At 32.6% G+C, this 18,545-nt stretch overlaps 1 protein-coding gene across 1 annotated transcript; it reads left to right on the top strand.

The window, feature by feature from the left end:
• The first annotated feature begins 9,629 nt into the window (after positions 1–9,629).
• Positions 9,630–17,361, top strand: LOC129886832 (AT-hook motif nuclear-localized protein 23-like). The gene is made up of 2 exons (XM_055961698.1): positions 9,630–10,607; positions 16,530–17,361. The coding sequence occupies exon 1, from the start codon at positions 9,802–9,804 to the stop codon at positions 10,600–10,602; it is 801 nt and encodes a 266-aa protein (XP_055817673.1). The 5' UTR covers positions 9,630–9,801; the 3' UTR covers positions 10,603–10,607; positions 16,530–17,361.
• The last annotated feature ends 1,184 nt before the right edge of the window (positions 17,362–18,545 follow it).

Below are 18,545 nucleotides of genomic sequence, written 5' to 3'. Positions count from 1 at the left end.
TTTTTAATTACCTACTAACTTTGAACCAATGGAAGCAATTTTGTACTATTTTAGTATATTATTTTTTAAAAAAATTATATTTTTCTTATATTTGAAATTTCTTTGCTTATAAACTTTCTATATTACTCCTAGTGATAGTACATGCTATTATTACATGGAAATATCATTTAGGTCCTAGACTCCTAGTTTTACTTTACAATCTTTTTTCCCCAAGAATATTAGAAATATGCAGACAAGCTAAGCATAAATTAAACTATAACTTTAGTTGGGGTTAGGTGGAAAGGGATAGTGTAGATGAGTTGGAGGGGTAAGCTAATAGACAATAAACAATATGGGACTGGATATATCAAAAGCTTGGGTTACATTGTTGACAACATTTTGTGATGGGAATTGTCTTTTTTTCTTTCATTTATTATTAAAGTTTTGTAAAGCTTTTGGTGCAGAGTTTCCTAGGTTTAAGATTCATGGATGGACAGGTGAAAGATAATAAGATTTTCTAGACAAGACTTCCTTTGCTCGGAGTTGCATAACACACTCCCCAGTCCCCATTCCCTTCATCATTTTTATATTCTAATTTTTAAACCCACCCACCCCCGCCCCTTCTTCCCTCTTTTTTTTTTTCCTTCTAATTTGAGTTTTCTTTTTAAGGCCAAATATATATATAAACCCCTTTGACTTGTCCTTACTTTTTATTTTGGCACTCTATTTCATAACCCTTTAGCTTCAGTTTTTATATATCACTAAACACAAAAAAACTGAATAGACAAATTCTTATATTTTTGTATTTTTCAACTACAATTTCATACTTTAAAAAATCAACAAACATCTATTGATATTATTTTTAAAAAAAAAAATATTTTTTTTTATAGTTTCCGCACATGCACGAAAAATAACACCAAAAGTACATGGATTTTAATTTCTTAAAGCCCGCTGGTTTTCTCTATAAAAAAATACATTGGCAAACCGACTGAGTTCAATTTTTTTGGATCGACTTTTAGTATTTTCTCAGTAGTATTATTAACAATGAACTGGGATTTTTTTAAAATTCGTATTGGAGATGGGTTTTTTTGTCCGTATTGGAGCTACGTTAAAAATTAGCAGGTATTTGGGTTAAACCCATATAACTCGGATGACATGAAAAAAATTAAACACGTGATGTTATCTAATTGACTATTTCTTACCTCTTTTTATGTTCATCAACACACGTTAAATAGTTTACACGAGATAATATTTTTCATATTTAAATGGTTTATGAGATATGAAGTTAGAGGATTAAAATGAAATAAGATTAAGACGGAGTATCAAAATGTCATGATTTAAAATGGGTCATGAGTGACAGTCACACTTAACCTTTTAGGTGGGAGAACCAACGATACAACCCTAACTTATATTAGCGATTAAACTTATAAAATACAATAATAATGTAGAAGCTCAACTTATGAAAGTAAGAAATAACAAAATCACTAAAGCCTATTACATACGTTCTCCAAAATCTGAAAGTCATTACATTAAGGACATTTAATTCTAAAATACTAAATCTGAAAATATCAAACACCAGGATAATTAATTAGCATAGTTTGTGTCTGAAAACAAAGGACATTATGCCATGACCGAGAGAATCCAACATGAGCTGGAAGGAATAGCTCACCCTGGAACTTGATGTACTGGACACTGGCTAAAGCTAAGGGCGAGTCGAAATCGATGGAACACTCGCTACACTCCACAAAATAAAATAAATAAAAATACAAGTAGGAATCAGTACACGGTAATATGTACCGAGTAGGTATCATCGGCCGACTCAAAATAGAAAACAATATGCATAAAGTAATAACAGAAAATCAATCATAACACTTAACAGGTGGCAACAACAAGATCAATGACAACACAATGAAATAATTACGTAGTCAGTCAACAATATCAAGAGGATTCATGAGGACTCAGGCCTCTACACCAAGTTCTTTTGAGAAATGAGTTATTTGAGATTGAGTAGTATTAAGTCATTTAATTTATTTTCCTTTAATATTATCATGCTGGAATGTGACACCCGATCTAATAATACTATGTCGGCTCATGACACTCGATTCAAATATATCGTGTCGGCTCATGACACCCGATCTAAATAATAATGTGTCGGCTCGTGACACCCGATCCAAATATATCGTGTCGTCTCGTGACACCCGATCCAAATATATAATTAATTTATCATTCTTTATCATCACATTCCACTTCATTAACAATATTTCATCAAACCTTCTTTATTCAAGGTATCACTTTTAATAGGGATTGCACGGTTTTGAGATTACAGACCAATCACAATAACATATCAACCATCCAAACCGCAATAATTAAATGCAATACATATTACTCAATGACTATCAATCGCTATTAAAAGTCTATCTATGATATGGAATAAATCATAACCTACCTCAATTGAAGAACCGAAGTCAAGCAAGCTAATTCACCGATGATTTCCCTTTCTTCAACGCCTCAGAATGTTTGCAAGCTGTACATAGCAGTCGCTCTCGGGTGATGCCGCAGGTAAGTTTTCGCCCAACCCTTATCTTCTTCTTTTTATTTTTTTTCTCAATTAATCATGTACTAAAAGTGACAAAATCTACTAACTTATTTTAATAAATATGAAATAAATGGTATAATATATTAACTAAATTATCACTTTAGCCCACCAATTAAATTAGTTAACTATAGTTACCTCTCAACTAAATAATTGCAGTTATCGAATAATCCAAAATATTCATTAAAAATTTACAGGATAAATCTTTTATAAAATAAAAAGCTCTAGTATTCAAAACGACCTAACGGCTCATTATAAAAAATAGAGGAAAAAATAAAAAACGTGTCGGTGTATTTGACCTTTTTTAAATAATAGCATAAAATAGATTAGTACTTATTAGATTGAGTTGATATAAAATTTGATGAATCATGATAGATTGAATATCGTGAAAAGTGGAATTAATATTTAGTGCATGCCTATATGTAAATATCATTTGTAGGATGTGTCAAATCGAAGCTTGAAATAATCAAAATAATTACTGTATTATATTTAATTGTATTATTTTAATCAAGAATGAAGGAAAGTTTTCCATTTATTTAACGAAATGATTTTTTTTAAAGAACCAAAAGAAAAAAGAAGATTAACTTTATTGGAGCAGAGAGAGTTTTCCCTAACAGATAAAGAGTGTAAAATATGTGTATTTGAGTCATGTCTTCTTAATTAAATTGATTCTTCGAGTCAGAGTTGTTTGACAATAAACGATTGTCTAATCTAATGCCTAAATCACCAATTATTATAGAAACTTAAAAATCCAAAACTTAAAAAAGAGATATAAATCAAAACATTAAACTATTGTCAAGGAGTGAGAGAATTTCAAAACACTATAATTTACAAAGTACTCCTTCCGTAAACTTTACTTGTCATAGTGTCGAAATAGAAGCTGCAGAAGAGAAGTGATTGGAGAAGACGACTTAAGAGAGTTGAGAGAAATTTGGGAATTTTATTTCGTCTAGGGAGAAGAAAAGTAAATTGAAGTCTCCTTGACTTCTTTAACTGATATACATATATAGTGTGGTTAACTTATTGTTAACTTATTGTTAACCACAGTTAGCCACATCTAACTACCCTTAACAGACTAACTACTCCTTAACAGAATCATTTAACAGAAACAATCAACTACACATTTACATCATTAACTACTAACTAATTACTGTTATGTGTCAATACTCCCCCTCAAGTTGGAGGGTGCATAACATCCAACACTCCCAACTTGTTCATCAAATACATATGTTGCTGCCTGCTCACCTTTGTCATCAAGTCTACCTGTTGATCATTTGTCTTTACAAATTCAGTCTTGATGATTCCTTCCTTTATCTTGTCCCTTATAAAGTGACAGTCGATTTTAATATGTTTCGTTCTCTCATGATAGACTGGATTTGTTGCAAGTTGGATCGCTGTCTTGCTATCACTCCAAATAGCTATTGGCTGATGAACCTTCACTCCAAGCTCACTGAACAAGCCCAACAACCAAGTAACTTCTGCAACAACTATTGTCATGCTTCTATATTCAGCTTCAACTGAACTCTTGGACACTGTTTGCTGCTTTTTTGATTTCCAGGAGATTCATGACTCTCCAAACTTTACTGCATATCCTGTAATAGACCTCATTATGTTGAGACATGCTGCCCTGAGTCACACCAATATGTTATTTCCTGTGTAGGTTGTGCTCTGAAAATGAGGCCCTGACTTGGTGCATTCTTCAGGTATTTAACCACTCTTATAGCTACTTCCCAATGTGAGATCTTGGGCTCTTGCATGAATTGAATCAGTGTTTGGACTGCAAAGCTGATATCTGTCCTAGTGATGGTTATATACAACAACATTCCTATCAACCTTTGGTACCTTGAGACTTCCTACAAGGCTTCATCTCCTTTAACTCCAACAACCTTGTCATATTCCACAGTGGTTAGTTTGTTTCCAACTTTCAGTGGTGTGACAGTTGGCTTTGTGCCTGCTAAACCCATCTTTAATATGAGCTCCAATGTGTATTTTCTTTGATTAAGGATGATGCCATGTTGTGATCTCAGAATTTCTATACCAAGAAAGTACTTGAGTTCCCCCAAGTCCTTCACTTTGAAGTTATGCTGCAGGATCTGTTTGGCTGCTTCTATGAGACTGCTGTTGTCTCCAGTGATAAGAAGGTCATCTACATATACAAGTATTATGAAAATGTTGTTACCTAACTTCTTTGTAAATAGTGAATAATCATGAAGGCTTTGTGTGAATCCTGCAGCTATCAATGTATCAGTCAACTTGATGTTCCATTGTCTTGATGCATGTTTTAGTCCATACAAAGATTTCAGCAACCTGCATACCTTAGTCTCCCCTATCTCTTGAACCCTTCTGGCATCTCCATATAGACTTCCTCATAAAGATTCTCTTGCAAGAATGCATTGTACACATCTATTTGATGAAGCTTCCACCCTCTTGAGGCTTCCAGTGCAATCACTGATCTCACAGTGACCATTTTTTCAACTAAAGAGAAAGTCTCATCGTAATCAAGGCCTTCCTTTTGACTGTATCCTTTTGCTACCAGCCTTGCCTTAATCTTTCTACCTCCTCATTTGCCCTATACTTAATCTTGTACACCCACTTAGAGCCAACAACATTCTTTCCATGTGGAAGAGCAACAATTTGCCAAGTGTGATTGTCCTCAAGGGCCTTAATCTCTTGTTGCATAGCTTCTATCCACCTTGCATCCCTTGAAGCCTCCTTAAAATATTTTGGTTAAGCTGAGTCAAAGAACTTAGCCAAATAACTTCTATAATTTTCTGATGTGCATGCATATGACAAATATTTGTTTATAGAATAGATGTGGTCATGGATAGTATTGACAACATAGTCATTCAACTACCCAGGTTGCTTGGTTGACCTGACTGGTCTGTTGCCAGTGACAGCAGGAGGAGCAACAACCTGCAATAGAATTTGTGCATTCTCATATGCAACTTCAGCAAATGGGACTTATGCACTCTCTTGTGCATCATCATCATCATCAGGTATATCCTCTACTGTATCTGCAATAACATCCTTGTCAGCAACAACATCCTTGTCAGCAGCAAAGTGTGTCCCCCTTGCTACTATTGGTGGAAACTAGCAAATGTGAGCAGGGGCAGGGGAATCATATGCAATATCAGCATGGTTCTATTGGAGAAATGTGCTTTCTGTTAAGTCTGCAATGTGACTGAAAGGAAATTCATTTTCATGGAACACCACATACCTACTAACAAATAATTTATTAGTAGATAAATCAAGTACAATGTAGCCTTTTGAGTTTCAAAGAGTCCCATAAATGCAGCTTCTTTGGCTCTATGGGCAAATTTGTCTGATTTAGGTAGTGCAGTAACAAAGCATAGGCAGCCAGGTACCCTTAGATGATCAAGGGATTCTTTGCTGTGATGTAGCATCTCATGAGGAATATTTCCCTTCAGGGCACTTGATGGCAACCTGTTTATGAGGTATACTACAGTTTTAACACAGAAGCCCAAATATTTTGTTGGGAAGGAAGCCTAGAATTTGATAGCTCTTGCCATCTCCAAAACTGCCTGTGCTTCCTCTTTACTACCCCATTTTATTGAGGTGTATAAGGACAACTGCTTTGGTGAAGTATTCTAGGTTCTGTAAAAGCTCACAAATTTGAGAGTTAAAGAACTCAGTACCATTGTCAGACCTAATGGTCTTGACCCTGCAGTTAAACTGAGTATTCAAAAGTGCAAGGAATTGTTTCAAAACCATAATTACTTCAGTCTTCAGCTGTAATAAATGGACCCAAATATATCTGGTATGATCATAAATAATAGTGAGAAAGTAATTTTTCTTATTAAAAGTAAGAGTTTTATAAGGACCCCACAAATCTAAGTGAATCAATTCAAAAGAATGTTGTGCTCTAGAGATGCTGAAAGGAAATTGTAATCTAGTTTGTTTTGCTAATGGACAGATTCTACAATTGTTATGCACATTTCTGTCAATATTGTTTTGGAATTCCACTATAGTCTTCATAATGGATATAGAAGAGTGACCTAGTCTTCTATGCCATAGGCTACACCTTCCATCAGCATCTTCTAGGTAAACTTGCCTCACATCTCCTCTTCCTTGGTCATCAGAATCTTCAGCTGCCCCTTGGAAAATGTATAGTCCTCCTTGCAATCTAGCAATCCCCTTCACCCTGCCACTATAGAGATCCTGAAAGATACAGTGATCAGGGAAGAAATTCACTCAGTAACATAATTCTTTGGTTAGTTGTGATACTGATAATAAATTATATTTAAAATCAGGCACAAACAACATATTTGTGATTCTCTCCTGTTCAAATAATTTTGCACTTCCTATATGTGTAATTGGCACTGTACTTCCATTTGGTAAGTGCATCCTTACTTCTTTATTGGTTTGTAGGTTATGAATGCTCTTAAGCATTTTGTCATTTGTAGTGACATGGTGTGAAGCACTGAAATCTACTATTCCTTCATATTTTTGTAACTCGGACATTAGACAAGTCACAATACCTGTCATATAGCCTTGATATTTTTTGAAATCATGGCCATGATGCTTGTACTGATATTCTGAGTCATGATGGTTACTTTTGCCATCACTTCTTCTGTTGTCTTCAGCATATTATCCTCTATTATCATTCTTACCTGCATGTTTTCCTTAAAAGCAATCTGCATTATTTGCCATTGCAATATGTGTTTCTTTTTTCCATCCTTCATTATTATCTCTCTTGTACCTTTCTCTGTATCTATCCTTCCTCCATCTTTCACGATAATTGTTATCTTTCCTGTAGCCATCATAAGCACCTTCCATCTTTCTGTTGGTTTTGTTATCCCTTTTCTGAAGGATATCCAACAAGTTTGTAACAATCCTTCTTTGTATGGTTTCGTATGTGACAGTGGTCACAATACATTGGACTATCTCCCTTATAGTTATCACTTATTTTAACTTGCATTGCTATGGGATTTGATTTCTTAACACTTAACTGTTGACTTTCATCTTGCACTATTAGAGCATAGGCCTGATTTACAGATAGTGCACTGGACTTTATCAAAATTTGCCACTTAGCCTGATCGTAAGATTCGTTCAAACCACTCAAAAACTGCATTAGCCTCTACTCTTATAGATACTCAATATAGTCCCTGGACTTTGGACAACCACAGTTCGGAGAAGGAGCCATCAAATAGGATTCACTCCACAACTCTTTCAGCTTGGAGAAATACACCGACACTTGGCTTGTTCCTTGTTTGAGACTTGCAATAGTTGTGTGCACTTGGAGCACTCGCACTTGATTTACCTTGTCAAAGCTCTCCTTCACATCCTCCCAGACTAAACGTGCATCTGATGCATACACGATGCTGCTTAACAAGCTTTCTGATACTGTGTTCATAATCCATGATAGTACAATCGCATTCACCGTCTCCCACTGTTCATAAAGTAATTCATCGAACGACTCTTTCGTGCATGTACCAGTCACGAACCTTAGTTTCTTCTTGGCCAAAAGAGAGATCCTCATAGCTAGACTCCACACCCCATAATTTTTAGATTCGGTAAGTTTCACTGATGCTAGAACGCATCCCGATGTGTCCGATGGGTGCACATACAAAGAATGTCCATGCTCTATAACTATTCTTTCAATCGATGCTTGTGATTGTGAGAGTTCACCCATGATTTTCAGTTCTGAGCTTTAATGGTAATATTAAGCTTCTCCGACGAACTCCAGATCTTCACTCGCTTCTCCGACGAGCTCCAGCTCTTTGATCGGCGACCCGCTCTGATACCATGTCGAAATAGAAGCTGCAGAAGAGAAGTGATTGGAGAAGACGACCTAAGAGAGTTGAGAGAAATTTGGGAATCTTATTTCGTCTAGGGAGAAGAAGAGTAAAGTGAAGTCTCCTTGACTTCTTTCACTGATATACATATATAGTGTGGTTAACTTATTATTAACCATAGTTAGCCACATCTAACTACCCTTAACATACTAACTACTCCTTAACAGAATCATTTAACAGAAACAATCAACTACACATTTACATCATTAACTACTAACTAATTACTGTTATGTGTCAATACATAGTGTAGTAAAATCCATATATCAATAATTATTTTTTTAATGAGCGTGCAAGTTAAACAGTGACAAATAAAATTGAACGGAGGGAGTAATTATTTGTTCCTAGCTAAAAAACATCTTTCAAACTTGACAGGACAAACTAAAATCATAAGGAGTTGAATGTTAATTTAACAAGTTGACCTAAATTCTCCATCAAGTTGTCTTAATGTTTGCATTAAATGTGCTTCATTTTCAGAATTAAATTGATGGAGAATGATTCATGTCCTCACTTAGTTATAGGCATATAGTTGAATCAATTTTCTGTTTATCTGAAAAAAAGTTTCTTTATTTTAAATTACAACACTCAAATACAAACTTCAATATTTAATTCAAAATGAAAATATCCAACTCAACAACTACAGTATTTTCAAATAACAAACTACTCAAATCGTAGGATATATATGGCGTTGATTTTCTTGTTTTAATTAATTTCATTACCGTCCTAACCAATCTAAGTGGAAAATCCAAAACTTTTCCCTCCCATTACCTTAATTTTCTAGTTTCAATAGGAAGAATGATTGCCTATAAATAAATATATTATAAAAACACCACCATTCACAGAGTTGAAGACGCAAAACTATTTTTATTAGGACAATACTTATATAAGTACTCTATGTATTTTTAAAACTCATGGTCAGAGGTTTATGAATATCATACATTAGATAATAAATCATTAAATATCATCACGACATGTTTTATTTCTCACATAAAAGATGTATTCTCTTAAAAACATATCTTTTGTTGTTTCCTTCTCCCCTTTATTATTTTATATTCTTATAGAAAGCAACAATATTTAATTTAATCGTTATTCCTACCCCCACCCCACCCAATTCCCTTCATTAAACTATTTGCTACTATATTTTAAGCCCTTAATATGTACTATACTTTGCCACTTTTCTCTTTCTTCTTCATTTCTTCTCTGTATCCTCCACTCTCTTTTCTCTTTAGTTTTCTATTCGTTCCTAGGGTTTGAATTTCTTGTGTTTTTTCTTTTCCATAAAATATTTTTTTTCAATTATATACATATTTTCTGCTCATGGTCATTATTTTCCCTTATTATTAATCATATCATAGTTTATTATAGGTTAGTTTTCTGTTCACTACTTTTGTTATTGTTATTGTTATCGTTATCGTTATGGCTGGTTTGGACTTAGGTTCAACTTCCCATCATCGTTTTCTCCCTCATCATCTCCAAAGACCACATGATCCTCAAGTTGACGAAATCAATCGGAACAATAATCAATTTTCCGATGAAGACAAGGATAATAATAATAATAGCCCCGGCGTAGCACGTAGGCCAAGAGGTCGTCCCGCCGGGTCGAAAAACAAGCCTAAGCCTCCCGTGATAATAACACGGGAGAGCGCGAACGCGCTACGAGCGCATATCTTAGAAGTGAGTAGCGGGCATGATGTGTTCGAATCGGTTGCGACTTATGCGAGAAAAAGGCAAAGAGGAATTTGTATACTAAGCGGGAGCGGTACGGTGAATAACGTCACCATACGACAGCCACAGGCTGCCGGTTCTGTGGTGACGTTACATGGAAGATTCGAGATACTATCGTTATCCGGATCTTTCTTACCACCACCCGCTCCCCCAGGAGCTACTAGCTTGACAATTTATTTAGCTGGTGGTCAAGGTCAAGTTGTTGGTGGAAATGTTGTGGGTGCACTAATTGCATCGGGTCCGGTTATTGTAATTGCTTCTTCATTCACTAATGTTGCTTATGAGAGATTGCCTTTGGATGAAGAGAATGAGTCAATTCAGATGCAGCAACAAGGACAAAGTGGTAATTTTTCTGATCCATCAAATATTGGACTACCTTTTCTTAATTTGCCATTGAACATGCCAAATGGTGGTCAACTGCAAATGGAAAGCGGAGGAGGAGGTGGAGAAGGAGGATGGAATGGAAACTCAACAAACAGGCCACAATATTAAATCAGGTTTTGTCAGGAATTTTTACTTTTTGATGGATGAAAAGATTTCACAAAAATCTCAATATGGATTAATATTATCATTTGTACATTATTAAGCTTGGTTTTCTAGCTAGCTACTTTGACTCATGTTTTGAAATTTTACCTTTTAAGTACTTTGTGAAAAAATCCGTCTTCAATTCCTTCTTCTTGTTGTGTGTGTTTTTTTTTTTTTGGGGGGGGGGGGGTTGGGTGGGGTGGGGAGGGGGAACTTCCAAGTACTCTATTAATTAGAAATGTTTTCTTGTTTTTTGAGGGTTAATTTTTTTGTCCAAACTAATTAGTCTGGAGTGACCATTTCTTTTTAACAACTTGTTCATCCATGAAATAATAAGATATATAATCTATGCTTTTGGTTATTATTAAAGTGGGGATTAAAATAACTTGTTGCTTATATCAATAAAAATTTAGGTTCTCTCAACCTTATCTCAAATGGCTGTCCAACTCCGTCTTCTCAGTTGTTAAAGATGATCAAAATATATATAATAAAATAAGGAAATTCCTTTTATTTCTCAATCAAACATATATAAATCCTTCCAAATCTAGTGGTTTTATGAAACTAGCGTTTTAAAAAAAGGATACATATTTTTATTAAAAAAGCATTTCATAGATACCATTGTTTTTTTAATTCCTGCTGTAAATTAAGAGACTAATCAAACTATAGTGGTTTAATTTCATTTATCCCTGGTATGGAAACTTGTTAACTTCATGATACATATATACCATAGGAGCTAGGAATTCTTTAAATAAATCATGAAGACATTGATCATTTGATGATCTTAAAGTCCTCTACTTTACTTTTTTAGGCTAATAAAATAATAGTATTAGAGCAAAGAATCAGTTCTTTCTTGTAGTATAATTCAGCTTGGCTTTTTATTTGAAAGTGTCTCTAGGTTGACAGTAGAAAAATATGAAGAACTCAATCACATAAACTGATTGGATAAAAATTCCAATTAGCTGAAATATTAGACTTCATAATGAATTAGCCTTATGTAATTCTCCCTTTTAAAAACAAACAAACATATTTTTGGTCCAAAAGATATAACTTCCACTATATATTGATATGCATTAATTAGATAGAATGCTATACTATGTTCACTATGCATTATAGTAATTTAAGTACTCGTTTGGATATGCGATTTTATTTTGTGGTTCTAAATCATAAAATAAAATTAGTGTTTGTACACATAATTTCATCTCATGATTTCATATTTTTTTAAATACAAAAATTGACCCACAAGTTTATTTTTGTAAAAATAAACTCAATATTTTGTATCAACATAATTTTTTTGTGAGAATACCTCGCGGAATATGAACATGGTGATATAGTTACTAATGATATTGGCTAGATATAGTTACTAATGATATTGACTAGATGTAGTTACTAATGATATTGACTCTGTTAAATTTTTATTAAAGAGTGATACACTACAACTCATGTTCAATTTTATTTTTTTATTGAACTAAAATTCGATCAATAAATGTTCTATTTTTTTAGAATAACTTTGTGATAATGTATTATACTTTTGTTATGAACTTTTGCTTATTTGGTAAGATTGTATAAAGAATTGAGACGATTTTGATAGTTTTCGCAACTTATGTGATTTTTATGTTTATGAGCAAGAAATATAACTTTAAAATCCAAATTGTATGTCCAAACAAAGCTTTAACTTGATCTCATATGATTTCATATCATTGTTTTTTCTCACATGGTCAAACGGGCCGTAATCCTCCCAATGAATTTCGAAATTTATCTGAGATTTGATCAATTAATCTTGCAAGGAGTAGTACAATTATTAGTTTCTGCCCTTTCATAATCATGAATTAAAGTTTCTAATAATGGTTATAGTACTTATTATGTGTGGTTAATTAAAAGCACGAGGACATTGTATTAAACACTAAATGAAGAAGAATATCATTTAATTATACTCGAATTCATGTCAAGTCTAGACAAAATATTACTACAAGTACAGGCCTCATGGGTTTTAGTAAAACTTGTCCCAGATTTATCAAAATAAGATGGGTTGGATGGAAGGTAACATTAGATGTAGCTTGCTTGGAAACTCCATCAGCCAAAATATGTTTAATCCTCCAGTTATATCTTATGAATTACTTTGATAGTGCAAGTATTATTTTCTTTTAGTCACTTACCAATATTTTTTTGTTTTTAAAATAAAAGATCGATCATTGAGTGATAAGTATTTCTTCATCCTTAATCAGAGGTCTCGAGTTTGAATTTCCCTGGATACAGAATCGTCTTTGTTAGGGAGCGATTCACCTCCCTAATATGAAATTTTTTGGCGTGAATCTGAATTTAGTCGGACTCCAATGTGTGCCACACTGATTGAAAATTTTTATATATAAAAGAAGGACCTGATCTGTATATTAACAATTAATAAGTGATTATGTTTTTCTGAAGTCAATATCCATCCAAGCTTTCTTCTCTCGAGGTGGTGGAGGGTTTGGCCTAGATGCCTACCAATAAAAAGTGAATACATGCAGAAGGACCTCCTTAATTTTATGCCAGATTACTTTTCTTGTCACATTTTTAGTTAATCTTCCTTTAAGAAACTGTATTTTTACTATCACAACTCTTATTTATTATTTTTAATCATTTAAATTGTTAATTTTTCTGTAATAAATATTTTCTCTTCAATAAATATAAAGAGAGTTAATCTAAGTAATCATAATATTAAACTATGTGTATATGCTTTTCATTTAGGTTTTCCAGACTAATTAGTCAATAAATATTACTTCAAAGAATAATTTTCAATAAGGGCAAAATGGAAAAAATTATGCAATTATATTTTGGTTTTCTTAAATGACAACTATATTGGACTATATATTTTTAGTCAGAAAACAATAAAGTGCTCCGGATGATCTGGAGGGAGTACTAGATTTTCACTCGATCTATCTTTACTTATACATTATACTAAAACTCTAAAAGTAGATGAAGAGAGTAAAATAAGTCGTGAATTGGTTGTTACTTTTTAGTTCTATGACTCTGATGACTGATTTAATTTAATTGAGCTGTGTTGTTGCCAAAATTTACATGGATGAAAAACAAAAACAAAAGTGAAGATTATTTCTTCAAGAAATTAAACAAAATAATTAATACTCCTGTATTGCTAGGCAGTCTGACAATTGTTTTGCCTATATATGAAAGGAAAACTTCTGTGATATAACTATTGTGAATGCTATTTGTTTTTTCGTTGTATTCAAATACTTACTAAGGAAATTAATTATTTTGGAGGTTGTTCTTAATTTCCAGATACAAATTTGTTTTTATAGTATATGTAGAAAACACAAACAATAAATAAATAAATTATACCTACATATAACATTTCCCGAATTAAAATTCTTATTTTTTCTCTTTAAATAAAGTGTATCCACTCTTAAGAGAGGAAACGGGGTTAGGAAAAGACTTCTTTTTTCTGGTATTCCTTTGCTAAGAGTTCAGTGATGAAGATGACTGACTTTTTTTTTTATAGAGTTATTAAGAGAAGATGAAAGATTCAACTAAGTTATAATTGTGAATTTCTTATTTTTATTGTTAAGCTTTTCAATTCACTAAAATTATATATAATATGACATATATTTCTTAATATTGTGTTAATAAAAGAAGATAGATTAATCAACATGGTAGGGGTCAAGCCTAACCCCCATACCAAATTAGGAACCACAACCTAAGGTGATCGCTTAAAAAATAAAGAAGCTGATTCGACTAGAATGGCGGTACTTCAATTTATAAAACTTTAGCAAACTCAGAAGGCGAAGTAAATTACAGGACTTGATTATATTTTTATTTTTAATACAAATGCGGAGAATAGTTTTTCTTTTCTTATAACCAAAACATATGTACAAATGCAGAGAATAGTTTTGAGGGGAGAAATAATCTACATTTGGATATTTCGGTGTATAAAACCTTAGGAAAAAATATTATTTTATAAACAATGAAAGAGTGAAATAAAGAGTTGCAATTTAAATGGTGTCTTTTTTCATTTCCCATTGACACATTAAAAACCTAATCAATAAATTCTATATACAGGTTCCTCCTTACTATAAAGAGAATATTTTCCTTCTGAAAGAATGTAATTGAAGTCTGTCCATGTTGAACTCTCACTTAATTAGCCGGAACATTATGATATCAACTAGCTTTCCAGATAAGTCACACTATAATGCCTGAAAGGACTTGAATGACCATAGATAAATCAGATAACAAATCTCTGATTGAAATAAAGCTAAATTTCCTGAAAATAGTAGGATTAATTGGGGTTAGCTTAGATAAATTCTCTTTAAACTCATTCAATATATTTCTCGCCTTATCCTGCTAACAGTCTATGAATGTGCGCTTGTCGGAAATCATCTTCAATCTTTGATTCCTAGTGTGCTGATTCGAGAACAAGCTCACTTTTGTTCACTTCTTGCTGCCCCAACTAATGTTATTGCTACCTCCTCCTTTACTCCTTCAATACGTGCCTGGTCAATGTTTTTTTACTTTAAAGACCCCACCTTCTTCACACCTTCTATACTTCTGTTCGAGTACTAATTTGATTAGCATAAATGAGCCACTTTTGAGCCCTTGAGATTTTACATATTAGCTTCAGAAGATTCAATTGGATCATTCTTGGCACAAAAGAATGAGGATGCAAAGGTAGAGTGTGCTCTGGAACTCCAACACTTGGGTTGAACAAAAAAGGCTCAATCTTTCACTATTCAGAAGTAAGGAAAAGCAAATGCGCTCTAAGCAAGATGCCCTGAAATTCTATTATATAGAGAAGGAGGACCTATTGAATAAGTCTCCAATTAATTGTAGGCAGATGAGAAAATAGATTTGCCTAGCCCAAAGAGTTCCTCTGCATCTGCTGCTATTGATGTGTCTACTCCCATTGACTCTTTTTAAGTTAGATCAGGATCATCTTATTACTATTTCCTAGAAGACAGAACTTTTGTTGGTTGATGATGCTTTCCAAAAACAAATGTTCAACATTTTTTCTGGCTGATGCAAGAAAAAACAGTAGTTTAAAGATGAAAGATGAACACCTGATTTTCACCAAACTGTTATTTTGTACTTCAAAGTTTTCACAGAAAGAAAGATATCTTCACGAGAATACTCTTATGCCACATAATCTTATTTAAAGGGGAAGTGCTATCAGTTCATATTGAAGTGGAAGTTCTGCCATATTGAGCCAATCTTCCTTTACCCCTGTAACAGGGGTTCTGTTGACTTTTCATAGAATCAAATGGTTAATATTATCTCTAATTTTCATCATTCTCCTCCAACAATGAGATTGAGTGTAATTCCATTTTTCTAGCACTAGGATGGATTCTTCAAGAGTATTTAGCTTTAAGAATTCTGACAATATAGAGTATTCCTTAGACCTGAACTGTCACCACAGTTTGGCCCTAAGTTATAATCAGTTATCTCTTGTAGAGATTTTATGTCAATATCATGGTATAATACATAAATATACCCTTTAACATGATTTTATATGTATGTCCTTTAATTTTGTGTGCGCACAAATAAACATTTAAACTATTCAAAAGTTAGAACATGTATTTATTTTTATTATTAATTTTAATTTTAGTATCATTGTTATATCTCATACATTACTTCCAAAGATATTTTTTACTTACTCTTCTCTACTCTTTCTTTTATTATAAAAATACTTAAAATATGTTAAAGTTGTATTAGTTTAAATTTATCGTATATATTAGTGAATATTTTGACAATAAAATATAATTATTAATTTAATAACTTAATAATATTTTTCTTTATTTAGTAATGATAATTATCCATTTATATATTTTTTATATAATTTTATTTAATCTCATATATTAATGTTAATTAGCCCATATTTCAAATTGGTCAAATGTTTCATATTTTCACAGTTACTCCCTCGACGTCTTTTATTTCTTCATAAACCTAGACGCGGGATGACGGCAACACCTTCTTCAATTCTTTTGGGAAAAACAGAGAGCATCTGGACGGATTTGGAAAAACAGAGCACTCGAGCACCGCCGTCTCTTCCTCCGATCTCCACCATGCAAACACCGTAAAACAGACAGGCGCACAATCGTCTCATTCACTTCAAATCGTCGGGTTCTGTTGGCAATTGAGGTCCGATTCGAGGTTCCCGATACGATCGGCGGCAATTGACGTTCATCGTCGGAGCTTTCTCGGTTTTCTGAATCCACTCAACTTCTGAAGGATTTTTCGCTATTAAAGGTCCAATTTCATCGTATATTCTGTTGACATGATTATGTGAGTGATTTGGGATTTTTAGATAACTGATTTCATTATTGGATAGAAAAATATTTTATGTTAGTGTTTTAAGATGAATTTGCACTCTTGTGTTTTAAAAGTTATTTACACACTTGATCTTGGCGGATGAATTTTTACCCTTTATTCTTATACGAAATGTAATTATTACTTGGGCGAACCCATTAACGGCCTTTTAAAATTTACACTAATTTTCACTTAGGCATCTTAATTAAGTTTGTTTATTTTAGACATTTTATGTCAGGCTCCAATGTGTCATTTTGACATTTTTTTGTTAATTCGGCACATGGTGTGTATTACACGGGCATTGAGCGAGTGAAAAGTTGTTTCTTTTATAATATATTTTCTTTTTCCTTCTTCTTTTTCACTTTTTCTCTCTTCGATCAACTCCACCTTCCACCACCATACATCCATCATTTCTCTTCATCTACCCCTCTTTATTACCGCCGGAACCATCCATCTCCATCATTCACTTTTTTTTGGAGAAAGACCTAAAATGCCCTCAAACTATTGTAAATGATATAAAAATGTCTTCATCCATCTATTGGGCCTAAAATGCCCTTGACATCAAACTTTAGATCAAAAATGACATTTTCTTTAATGTAAAGGGCATTTTAGATCCAATAGATGGATGAAGAGTATTTTTGTATCATTTCCAACAGTTTGAGAGCATTTAAGGATCCTTTTCATAATTAAAAATTTGTTAAATAAATTTTGATTTATAATTAATTTTAAATAATTAAATTATAATCAATAGATGGCTGGCACGCGTTTAAAAAAATTATTCAACTTATTTAATTAAAATTCTTTTAAATAAATTTTGATTTATAATTAATTTTAAATAATTAAATTGTAACCAATAGATGGCCACCACATGTTTAAAATTTTTTTTAATTAAAATTCTGTTAAATAAATTTTAATTTATAATTAATTTTAAATAATTAAATTATAACCAATAGATGTCGGCCACATGTTTTAAAAAATTATTCAAATTATTTAATTAAAATTCTGTTAAATAAATTTTGATTTTTAAATAATTAAATTGTAACAAATAGATGACCACCACATATTTAAAAAAATTATTCAAATTATTTAATTAAAATTTTATTAAATAAATTTTAATTTATAATTAATTTTAAATAATTAAACTGTAACCAATAGATGGCCGCAACGTTTTTAAAAAATTATTCAAATTATTTAATTAAAATTTTGTTGAAAGAGTCTAAAATGCCCTCAAAATATTGGAAATGGTACAAAAATGTCTCTTATCCATCTATTGGGCCTAAAACACCCTTTTCTATTAAAGAAAAGGTCAATTTTGGACATAAAGATGGATGTCAAGGGCATTTTAATCCAATAGATGGATGAGGGGCATTTTTGTTCCTTTTTCAATAGTTCAAGGGTATTTTAAGCCATTTTCCGTACTTTTTTCTCCACCGAGAACCACCAGATTTCCACTCTTCTAATCCATTTGTAACAATAATTCAAAAAAATTAAATCTGGACCTAAAATAATTTTTAATGAAACTTTATTTTCATATATCCACAACTTGAAAATTCTTATTGAATAAAAGCTATGTAATTAAATTTTTACGCTTTATTTAATGCTCTCACAAAACTATCGCA

The sequence above is a fragment of the Solanum dulcamara genome, chromosome 4, assembly GCF_947179165.1.
Source record: "Solanum dulcamara chromosome 4, daSolDulc1.2, whole genome shotgun sequence".
NCBI classification, from domain to species: Eukaryota; Viridiplantae; Streptophyta; class Magnoliopsida; order Solanales; family Solanaceae; genus Solanum; species Solanum dulcamara.
This window is presented reverse-complemented; position numbering and strand designations above follow the sequence as displayed.